The following is a 12,372-nucleotide window of genomic DNA, read 5'->3' as shown; positions in this document are numbered from 1 at the left end:
AATGGTTCAGAGAAGCAATGATAGAAGATTAAGTGGAAATTATGGAGACATATTTTCTCGTCTTTAAATCTGTGACCTCAACGACCTAAAAGAGCAAAGGAAATTGTGTGGCATCAAAATTAAAAGACTTAAAAACCAAAAAAACCTACTTAATTTTATTCCTCATCCTTACTTTGCCAACCTCATTGCACATCATGATCTCCTTTATCTCATGTCTTTTGTTTCCCCATTCTGTCATTCATATTGTTTCATCCCATCAATCTCTTACATTTCCTTCCTCTCTTTTTCTCTCCGTGCACTCTGCTCTCTCTCTCTCTGCACTCCGCTTTCTCTCTCTCTTTCACGCGGTTCTTCAAGACAGTGCCGCGCAGCTCTACATCACAGTGTTTCCCGGTTTTCTCTCCTCCGCTCTGCTCCTCTTCTCTGTGCTTCACTCCACTCATTGGGACCGCATGCTCCCTGTCATCTCTGGCACTTTTGGGTCTGTGTGGCTGCTGCTGCCGGTGGAAGTGGACCCGGACACCCTGTATGCTCTGAAGGTGTTTTCCCGACCCTGTGGATCTGTGGGGAGGGGAGGGAGGGCAGGGAGGGGGTGCAGGTGAAGGGCTCCGTGGGGGAGACAGGTTGCGCGGTTTTGCGGCAGGGGCTGCGGAGGGTCATGCTTCATGAGTTAAGTGGATTTTGGACAGAGACTCCACGCACATCACCGCCCCAATGTGGGGCCCTTTTCCGGATGGCGGGAACGTCCGGCCGGGTGCGATGAACCAGCTGGACAATCCGCGGCCGCTCAATTGGACCATCAGGAAACTGTGCCATGCAGCTTTTCTTCCTTCCGTTCGCCTGCTTAAGGTACTTGGGAAGAGGGGGAAAATGAGATCCTAGTTTGTTCGATAAAAAGCATAAGAACATGTCTTGCACAAATTGTTTTAATTGTTGGGAAGAAAGGAGTGTTAACCAAAAGTATAAATGAGGAAAAAAGCTATTTTACTTGGGTATGCTATGTATAAATATCACTTTAATCCTTTTTGGGCTTATTTAATACCTCATCCCGCATGATATGAGTACTAAGTAGCAACATATTTGAGTGATCACTAAATCACCTTTTTGTACCAGTCTTATTTGATAATGGCATGTGTTTCGCTCACGTTGAAGTGTATTGCAAGAGTCTGAAGTGTTGCGTTCTATCAGCTAAATTAAAAATGGCATCACGTGATGTGCAGTAAGTGCAGTCCGTCTCTCTGGAGTCACGCTTTATTGCTCGCCTGCAAACCGCTGTGAACTCGCACTTCATCTGCGCGTCTAACCAACAACGCATTTGACCTCTTTAAGATTTTACATTCATTCAAATCCACAAATTGTATGCGTGATAAAGATTGTAATTACCTGTGCTGTGCTATTTGCACAGAGGTGTGAACTAATAGGCAGTAATGAAGGTTTATCGCACTCTTGTATCCGCTGCACTTGTGTTATGACTAAAAAGACGGATCGAGATATGTCTCTGGTGGCCGTGTAATAATCTCCCTGCCAATTATATAAAAGATATTTTGCTTCTATCATAATAGTTAAACTGTACAGATCAGTCATAGGGCTTACAGACATTTAGCACTCCCAGGAGTGAAAACCTCCCCAGGTCATGACTCACAGGGTTATGAGTGGCTCATTATTGTCTGGGTTCAGCATCTCGGCTCTGGAGGTGTGGTGTTTTTTGAAGAATTGATACAGATCAATCTGATGTTGTGACATTCCAATTGTATGTCGTGAGCTGCCCACAGGATGGATCATGTTCGTAGCTGGAAGTTCACTCTTGTTTTGGAGTAAACAGCACCTCTTTGATTGTGTATTACAGTTCTTAAAGTGTGAGCTGTACTTGTGCTTTGCATAATTTAATTTCATCGCTCAGTTGCATAACAGTGGTGGGCGGCATTTAGATCGGATTACATTTTATAGAATGTTTGCAGAACACTTGACCTGTACATTGAACTTTGAGGAGAATTTGATTATGTGAGGTCAAAGGGCAGATTCAGATTGATTTCTGTAGCGCTTTAAATAATATTGCAGCTTTAGGAAAGAGAAGTACAGGTGAAGTATACAGTATATGCATGTATAGTATAGTATAGTATATATGAAGAGTTTGGTTCCAAAACGCAATAAATCCATTTAGACTAATTTTGGTAAAAACGTGTTTTCTATACCAAGAAAGATGATGATGAAAATGACTATTTTCTGTTACAAACCTTCACAAAGCATCTTTATGTTATAAAAACATAAAAAATTCAAATAATAATTTGTTTTTCAAAGATTTATTATAAAAGCGTATTATTTTTTCCACAAAATGCAATAAATCCATGACCAGTTTTTTTCAAAATGCTATAAATCTATTGAATCAATATATAAATGTGCATTCATCTTTGCTGTGCTATGTTCATTCATTTGACTAGTGGTGTACGCTGATTAAAAAAATAAACATTAATAGCATTAATCAAAACACTTGCTTTGTCATATGAAGAACACATTGCTGCGGTTATACTTGGGATGTCGTCGCTGAACTTTTTTCACAGCGATCAGCTGTAAAATGTTTTGGTCCTGCTCGATTTTTGTTGGCTTCACGTAAAATAATGGAAAGTTTTTCGTAAGATCACCTGGAGTCAATGTGTTGGCATGACAGAAGCTTGATGCTGTCGGGAGAACAAGCAACCGCATTTTTTCGCCTACAGAGTGCCTCTCGCGTAAATAATTAGATGTTGATGGCTTACGTTTCTTTCCCGTCAGAGAAAACCACCACAGGTTTAGCAATGCCATCAGAGCCGGCACCATACCATAACTAACAGGGGGGCACGCGGCTTCCAACGGGGGGCACGCAATTAGCAACAATAACTTGCAAAAACAAGGCATTAAAACAATTAATACAGTGCAAGCACACACTCATACAACTGGTATAGACTGTCAGCTCATTTCCCGTATAAAGTGCAGAAGATCACAAACTATGCGCAAAAGTTAAACTATTTTGAACTTTGTCCGCAGCACTCGCGCTTTGCTCGATGCAACAACAAACTGTCCTCGCGCGGAGCAAGCCATTGAAATGAATCGGTTTCATAGCGCATCGCAGGGCACACCGCGTCCTAAGTAAAAGCCGTTAAGCCGCCTTTCCACTGCACACAACAAACGACGGCCGATAAGCCGGAAGTCATTCATTTCCTATGGAGAGTCGCAAAGGGGTTGCGTGAGGTGCCGACCATCTGCGGATGCGTAAATATCGGATCCGTTAAAAAATTTGAACTTGTGCGACTAAACCGCATGCGATGTTTCATTGTATTCCAATCACAAACTGTGTGTGAGGTGAAACTTATTAATCCTTTTGGTTTAACTTTATATGTAACACTTGAATCCTTAAAAAAACACTTTTGATTACTGATAAGTAATACATTATTAATTTAATTTGTGTACGTTATTATTTTAATCTTGTCTTTATATGTTCTCTCCAAAAAAAATTTGCAATCTTTGTCATATATGCATAGCTGTTTATTGTTTCTTTGATTTGCGTTCATTTATTTATTTCACCATGGTAAACATATTAGAATGAAGCCTCTTGCGCTGGAATGAGCTTCTCTCCCATATACGATTAAACTGAAACTTCATTACGACTGCCACTAGGGGGAGAACTCTGACTGTCGTGTGCAGTGGAAAAGCGGCTTTAGTGAAAGCCGCTTTACCATAATCACGTCACAATGCTGTTAACGGTCTATAGCCACACTTCCATTTAAGCTTGCGTAAATTAAAACAACGCTAACTTACCTTTATAAAAGCTGAAGCTGGCTTGTACGAACATTAAACTTCCTTAAAACAGTGTCCTGTAGATTTGAAAATTCCACCTAGACCTCTAATCTCAGAGTTTGAGCCAATCGGTGTTTGCATGAAGTCAGATGGAGCAGGCAGTGCTGGTTCGTTCTAAATGTTCTAATATCCATATTTTACACGATCCATAAAATGGCGCGAAAAAACACGTTGCTAGTATCAAGTCACATTAATATGCTAAAGACGTAAAGACGCATGAGACGCCGCAATACAATCAGAGAAACTGGTCTATTTTAATTAAAGAAAACATATATCAACTACATTTACCTCAATTGATTACATTAAAAGTCATGAAACATTCAATGTTTAATTTATTTTAATTATTGTTGATATATATTAAATGAATAAAAAACTGTAGGGGGGCACAACAACCTGTTTGTAGGAGGCCCCCTTGACGCCGGCCCTGAATGCCTTTAAAGTATTAATTTGTTTTTGTTTGTTGATCACAAAGTACAAAGTAGATGAGGAAAACTAGGATTCCGTTTGTATTCAACGTGCCGGCATTATTGTTTACAATGCGTGGAATGGTCCGCAGTGATTTGTTGAGTGGATTTATTGCATTCTGCAGAAAAGGAGAAGTGCCGTTTATTGCGTTTTGAGAAAAAGGAGGAAAGATGATGGAATAACACGGCGGATATTGTATTTTGCGTAAAATTAAGAATTTACTTTTAAATACTGACCTGATACAATACTGATTTTGGCGCTAACTCATTAAAAAAAGGCGTTTATTGCATTTTGGAACCAAGCTCTTCATAATATATAATGCACTTTAAAATGCTCTTTTTAAGGAGATCAAGGTCACAGAGGTTAAATAGATCTGTCCTTCGTATGGGATTATCTGATATGAGTCAACAGCCGTGTGTTGGTCTGAGGTGTTGTTTGTCAATACAGCATTGGCTTTTGTTTGCAGGGGCAAAGATGTATTTCAGTGTTTGTGCAAGTAATCCTATTTTTGTGTGTATATGTATGCGCCTGATGTGCAACAGCTGGCATGCTTTGGCTATGCAGTCAGCATAGCAACACCTTAGACCCCCAGATGTAATGGAAATATTACAGGTCGAATGAAGGTTTGTGACTTGGTGTGGCATTATCTGTCATCACTCCTGATCTAATCGAATTTGCGGATGCCTTTATCGGTTATCAGGGAGCACTGGTAATGAATCACATGCTTTGACAGAGTGCACCAATTTTCGTTCACATGCTTGTGCTTGTATTCATGAGTTTCTGGCTGGTGGGTATGGAAGGGAACAAAACAGCACTACGTAAATCATCCTATGTATACAAATTAAGTCCAAAACCACAAGTGACAACGCTTCTTTTGGATTTGTTGTAGTAAATGCAAATTGTGTACAGATTAGTATTCGATATGTTTCTTTTTTGCTTTAATGACTTGAGCTGGCATAGACACATTTGTGCAAAGCCGTGTTATCCAAGCATCAGTCCAAAAACGTCTGCAAATGCAAAAGACTTTTCATGTGATCCCACTGTAGCATTAAATGTGTTTAGAAAGGACGTGAAGGTGTCTGCAAGTTTTGGTGTGTGTGTTGCGGTTCTCTCTTCTATCTGAGCTGTGGATATCGAACATCAACCAGATGCTAAAGTCGATTGCTGATTAATGATGGGTGATACAGATTAATGTAGCGAAGTATAACTTCTTTCACAAAACAACTGCTACTGTGTTCCCCGCAGGTGAAATTTACTTTGATCAATGAGCTCTGTAGCAAGGAGAAGAATAATACTATATTTTGTATCCATCCATGCTTGTCTATCTTGAGCCAATTGTTATGTAATTCACTGCGAAATGTGCATGCAACGTATTATGACAGATTTCATGATTTATTTAGCAGAATGGGGTGTGTAAAACTAACATATTGTCTTCAACAGCCACCTCGGTGTATTGTTTAAAGACATTTGTCAATTATGGGATAATTAAGATGAGTAAAATATGTGGGCATAGTAGATGTTAAAGAGAGAGAGAGAGAGAGAGAGAGAGAGAGAGAGAGAGAGAGAGAGAGAGAATGAAAGAAAGAGGGAGAAGTGCTTTAATCCCTACCAGTATTTGGGTCTCTGGAGTGGTCTCATACATATTATATGTGTATATATAATTCATGTATATATCATGTGAACTCTTGGCTATTCCTGTAAATGGGAAATTGTGTCTGGTGTTTATCCTGTGAGAGACAGAGATTTGCTAGATTTTGTATGTATGTTTGTGTACGTCGTACAGATCTTCTAGTCACTAGCTGAGTAAACTTACGTCAAATTGAATTAATAAATTCAGTTTCATTTTAGCATCTTAGCAATGATTTAGCTTTTTTGCTTTTTTATTAATAGTTAAAATATATGAAAAGCAGTCCAGTTGACATTTATTAACCACTGTAATATACTGTATATATCCTGGCTGTTTTCATAAGAGCATGAGCATATCTTCACAGCTGATATCCTCAGGGATGGTGCCAGGTGTTATGGCTGTTTACTATATATTGAATTTTATGTCTATGTCACATTCTGACATCTCATCTTCCTCTATGGCTCTCTTTCATGCTTTTTTTGTTGTTAGTTCTTTCATTCTGTATTATATATAACTGCATTGATACAGTGATAAACATGCAGTTTTTTATTTTGTTGTACTCTGAAATTCAAACCTTGCACCATACAAATAGCTACCGAGACAAGATGCTTAAAATGATTGAGGCATATAAATACACATTTGCACATTTACCGTTTTTCTTCTGTGTCTTTTATGTAATGTAACATAACGTAATGTGTAATATACCAAAAAAATAATTTCTCTATCGCACTTTGTTACATAGGTGTCTTTAAATACTGTGTACTTACAAAAAAGCTGTTAAATACATTGTACTTACAGTGAACCAGTGGCGACTGGTGACTTCTTTTTTTGAGGGCGCACAATGCGAAATTCATCATAATATGTATGTAGCTTGTCATGTGTGTGGTTCGTAATTTCAAAATATGTGTTCTGCGCTTTGAGAGATCATGTGTGCATCACGTGTCATGCCATAATAAGTGTCTGCTGCAGATGCGTCTAAAGGGTTTATTATAAAAGAGATGCTCGCGTTTGCCAGATACTCACATAATCTTATTCGTAATCAGAGTTTACTGTTAAGGTGTCTTGTGTGTATTTTGTGAACGTGAGCGTCTCTTTTATCATAAACGGTTTTGACGCGTGTGCAGCAGGCACTTATTTTGACAAAGCATGTGATGCACACAGGATCTCTTGACACGCAGGACACATATTTTGGAAAAGGGAACATCCGTGACAATCCGAACACTTATTTTGAATTAGCGCATCCTCGGATGAGCAGTCACGAGCCATCACTGCAGTGAACATGTACATGCTGTTCTGAGTGGGTTTACGTTTAGGAGTGTATAGCTCAGTGGTGGAGCATTGCTTTGGGAGCACAGGTCATGGTTTCATACTGGTAAAAATATATTCCTTGTAATACAAGTCACTTTGGATAAAAGCGTCTGGAAAAATGCATAAATGTAAATGTAGGGATGTGCGGAGGGTTACGGTCAAAAGGTTAATTATTCATACTTTAAAAGAAATTTTACAACATTTTAACACACAAATATACAATATAAGTACATTGTATCAGTTTTTTATGTAAGTACATAGTAGTTAAAGACACCTAAAATTCATTTTTCAATTTTAACAAAATTCACTACCCTTGAAATCTATTATACTAGCACTTCCAATGTGACTGTAATGACAGCAGGAAAACTCCTGCCTTGAAAACTGGGTAGGCTAGTACTGTATAATGGTTATCTGGGTATCTGGTGTAATCTGTCCAGATGTTATAGTTACTGAACTTTTATTCTCACCCTGCCGTACTAAGGCTGCTTTGGCAATTTATGTTTTTGCTGATCCCCAATGGTGAAGGAGTTTTATGACAAAGAACATGAATTAAACTCTATCTTACCAAAAAAACTGAATATGAATGATAGTACTTTGAATAATTCACACGGTCCTTAAAGAGCTTTGCTAGGACCCAATGTCATTACTAATTCAGTTAAAGATTCAGTTAATCATTGGCAGTATTACCATGGATTCACACCAGCTGCGTTTGAGGCATCAAATTCGCATCTATCGCGTCTAGTTTGCCGCTTGAACATTTTGAGTTTACTCGCTTCATTCACGCGGAAATTCGTGTCATAGGAGGGAATAGGCTTCTGCGACTCTGTTCGCTTACTGTAATCACGTCACTACTAGAGGAAGCTCCTGATTGGTTAACGTGGTGCGTTTTTCCGCCAAAGTTAAAATGTTTCAACTTGCGCGTTTGCCGCAGCAACCCTCAATGAACTAGACGCGCGAATGAGGCGGAATCTTGTCTGCCGCGCTTAACGCCTCATCCGTACCGCCAGACCTTCAGACCCGCGTCAACGTGTCTTTACATTGACTTATCATTGAAATCACGTGTGCTTGACGCCTCTATCGTGGCTGGTCTGAACGCAGCATTACAGTTTGCCTTTGGAAGAAAGTGGTCTGGTAAAATCTTAACAAGTTCAACACTTTTTTTAAACACTTGACTTTGATCACAAAGACCAGTATGGTCCATTTTTTACGCGTACGCGAGGGTCTGCGTACAGTGTGCATGACGCAATTTTTCCCCGCGTACTGTACGCACATTGCCGGATTTTTCAAAAACACGCATACATTGTACGCGTAGGTCGTGCATGCGCTTACAGGATAGTGTAGTATGTAGCCCAAGAATGCATGCGGTCGAACGTCTGTAAAAAAACAGACTACAGGCATAAAATCATGCATGACCTTTAAAAAGGAATAGTCTACCCTTTTGCCATATTAAACTATGTTATTACCTCAACTTAGACGAATTAAAACATATCTATCTTTTTTCAATGTGTGCACTGTGAATGTGTTAGCATTTAGCCTAGACCCATTCATTCCTATGGTACCAAACAGGAAAGTCCACCAAACACTTCTGGGTTTTCCCTATTTAAAGACTGTTACATGAGGAATTATACCAGTAAGTATGGTGCCACAAAATAAAACTTTTTTTGGTACCATAGGAATGAATGGGGCTAGGCTAAATGCTAACACATTCACAACGCGCTGTACAGTGCACGCATTGAAAAAAGATGTATTAATTCATCTAGGTTGAGGTAATAACATAGTTTAATATGGCAAAAGGGAAGACTATTACTTTAAATGATCCATTAAAAAATATTTTCGCATATAAATAAATTCACTTTGGCAAAATTAAAAAACTATTACCAAACAGCTTTAAATGTGACTTTGTGTTTCTGATTGGAAAATGCTACTTTATAGCTCAGTGCTAGAGCATTGCTTTAGCTGTGCAAAAGGTCATGGGTTTCATTGCAAGGACACACATGCAAAATGTATACTTGTACTGCACTGTAAGTCACTTTGGATAAAAGAAGCGTCTGCCAAATATGCGCAGTGTCTGTATTTTGACCTGTAGTCCTTACGAATAACTTAAGGGAGAAACTTTGAAGGTCATAATGAATATTCTGTCATTTCTTACACTTTAAGCCGCATTAATGTTAATCTGGTTGCTAGGCTTTCTTTACCTTATAGTTGGCTTGAAGATGGTAGTGCATACCATTGGATTTATTTTTTGTTGACAGTGATCTACCCAGACCATCTCTCAAGCCAATTGCACAACAGAACAAAGGTTTAATTAAGAAAGACTGCAAGAAGTCTTTGAACCATATATTGGTTATCAATATTTTAGTCTTTGTGAAGCACATCCGTCTGATAGGCTTGTCCCGACAGTGAATCTAATTCTTTAAAGGGGAATCCCAGAGGTATTTTAGAATTGATTTTAGTGCGAAATAAGCGAACACCGCATGTTTCTTATTTATTTATTCTTAAATAGAAAAAACCCACATTGCATCGTTTTGCAGTTGCTTCTGATTTAGTGTCATTTCCCGGACGTACATTCACAGCTTCAGTAATGAGGTGAAATGGGACAGCCTTCCCTCCCTTTTCCTAAATGGAGGATTTGGAATTAGACTCCCTCAATGGGCAAATCCTGAATGGGCTCTAAATGGATGGGCCTTTGAAGTTGGCCAGAAGTAATAAGCTTCGCTTTTCTTAATAATGTGCTGTAAAATGCGTCAAAGACATATGCAATGAGAATTTCAGAAATAAAAATAATTGTAATCTTTTCTTTGTAATTTCAAATGGTCTCCGGGCGCTTGATACGATCATGTGTGTCCTCATGCACGATTTGAGATGCTCGTCAGCATCACTGATTGGTGCAAGGCAGCGTGTGAATGTATGTGTGTGTCCATTTACATGATTTGTGTGGCCAGAATAAATGGAATGTGTGAACACAGAAAATGAGAGTGGAACTATGGGCTATTTCCAGTAACCCTCCCACCTCCTTTTATTTATATAATGTGTGTTCCCACACAGCACTGTCCCAACATTTTTGAATTAATGGATATTAGACTTGTGCTCCAGTTTCTTTCTCATTTCTTAAAGAGAGCTATTTCTGTCTCCTTACCCCCCGAGTCTAACATTCACCGTTTCCAAATCCAAACCTTTCATCACAGCTGTTGTCTGCTCACCACACCTCTTTTACGCTCACTCACTCGATCGCTCTATCCTTGCTCGTCCTTGTTTTATTCAGTAATTCCCCTGCTTATGGAGGTGGACTGTGTGCCATCTCATTTGTCTGCCGCATGAATGACATGATGCGCCTGTCTGTCCCCCAGCTGAGCTGAAAAAGGCTTCCACTGTTTCCAAAATAGAGAAACACAAGGGGCTTCATCACGTCTGCTAGATGAGCAACTAGACACATGAATACCTTATGAAACAAAAGTTTTCATCTGAACTTAGGGAAAAGGTGAGCGCAGGGCAGGACTGGATTTTTGTACTGTGACACCAAAGACAGCTTGTTTGAGAGGTATTTCAGTTTCACTGTGCTCATTTGTGCTGTGAATCTGACAGTCTGTATCAGCTAGCAATTGGTGCTGTCCTGTGAAATACAGGCATCCAGATGTACGACTAGCTAATTCTATTAAGGTGTCCTGAGCTGCCAAGTTAGGGCATTCTCTATATCAGAGATGATTAAATATATTAAAGGTGCAGTGTGTAAATTTTAGTGGTGAATTGCAACCAACAGCTCAGTCCACTGCTTACCCCTCATTTTTTAATCACATAGAGAAGCTACTATAGCCGCCCCTGGACAAACATGTCATCTGAGACAACTTAGTAATAAAGTTTGTCCATTAAGGGCTTCTGTAGAAACATGGCAGCACAAAATTGCGACTTCCATGTAAGGGGACCCTCTGTATATGTAGATAAAAACATCTCATTCTAAGGTAATAAACACATAACGGTTCATTATGAAAGGTCTTTATACACCACTGATAATATAACTTTGTATATTATTTTGAAATTTTTATTAGTCAGTAATTGAAATGCCATATCACAAACGTCACTAGTAGGGCTGGGCAAAAAAATAGATTTTTCGATTAATCGTTTTTTAAAATGTGGTCGATTCAAAATCGATTCTCAAAGAGCAGAATAGATTTTTTTCTTTCGTATTTAATTCTGCAAACATTGAACGTAAGATTAATGTTAATCTAATTAATCTAATTACTAGTCTTCTTCACTAGATGTCACCCTCTTTTTTGCCTTGCGCAATGTTACCAAGAAGCGAGAGGCAAGCCTGTCATTCATTCATTCAGTGCTTAAAATGGCAGTTTCAGGTGCTTCATCGACATTGATGTTTGAATCGACTAGAAAAACTGACCCGAGAACCGGAATCGAAAATTGAATCGAGAATCGAAATCGAATTGATTTGATAGCTTGTGAATCAAAATCGAATCGATCTGGAACATCTGAATCGATACCCACCCCTAGTCACTAGTAATTTCATTGGTACTGTTTTAACAAATTTGACTGTCTTTTGGTGCAAAACCCTCTAAGTACATGCAAAAAATCTCCACTTCTAATAAAGTGTCCAGTCACTCATTCTGAATAGGTAAAAGACTTAAAAATTTAGAGATCCTTCTAAAAATTACACACTGCACCTTTAATAAATGTAAAACTAAATGTAGGTCAACATGAAATAATAAGCATGATGATCAAGGGGGGAAAATATATATGCAAAGGCCACTAAACGCCACCTCTTTTAAAAATGAAATAACGATGACCAGATGCATTTGGCATGTATTATACATTCATCCAATACTTTCGCTTCAAATCTGCTTAATCCTGGCCTCAGGCCATTCAGAAATACCAGTTTGTTGGCAGAATCTGTTATACTCCAAATCGATTTTTCAGCAAAGTCCTCTAAGTGCACGGAATAATAATTGGAAGAACGATGTCGCGCATATGATATGATATGATATGATTTTTACCCTGTTAAAAGAAGGTAAAAATATTAGGATACTGACCAAATTTTTAAGCCTTTTACCTATTCAGAATGAGTGACTGGACACTTTATTAGAAGTGGAGATTTTTTGCATGTACTTAGAGGGTTTTGCAGCAAAAGACAGTCA

At 38.8% G+C, this 12,372-nt stretch overlaps 1 protein-coding gene across 15 annotated transcripts in view; it reads left to right on the top strand.

Annotated features, from left to right (window-relative positions):
• trpm3 (transient receptor potential cation channel, subfamily M, member 3) overlaps positions 1–12,372 on the top strand; it is a 177,955-nt gene that overhangs the window by 35,767 nt on the left and 129,816 nt on the right. For 2 of the 15 annotated variants that reach the window (XM_055199099.2, XM_055199104.2), the window contains exon 1: positions 212–849. The exons of 9 other annotated variants lie outside the window; for them this stretch is intronic. In XM_055199099.2, coding sequence (XP_055055074.2) covers positions 715–849 — 135 coding nt within the window. In that variant the 5' untranslated portion in view covers positions 212–714. Of the gene's footprint in view, positions 1–208; positions 850–12,372 lie in introns of those variants that run through there. 4 more of the 15 variants (XM_055199096.2, XM_055199094.2, XM_055199097.2 and 1 more) reach the window with 4 other exon arrangements.

This window comes from Misgurnus anguillicaudatus, chromosome 22 (assembly GCF_027580225.2).
Source record: "Misgurnus anguillicaudatus chromosome 22, ASM2758022v2, whole genome shotgun sequence".
In the NCBI taxonomy this organism is placed as follows: domain Eukaryota; kingdom Metazoa; phylum Chordata; class Actinopteri; order Cypriniformes; family Cobitidae; genus Misgurnus; species Misgurnus anguillicaudatus.
This window is presented reverse-complemented; position numbering and strand designations above follow the sequence as displayed.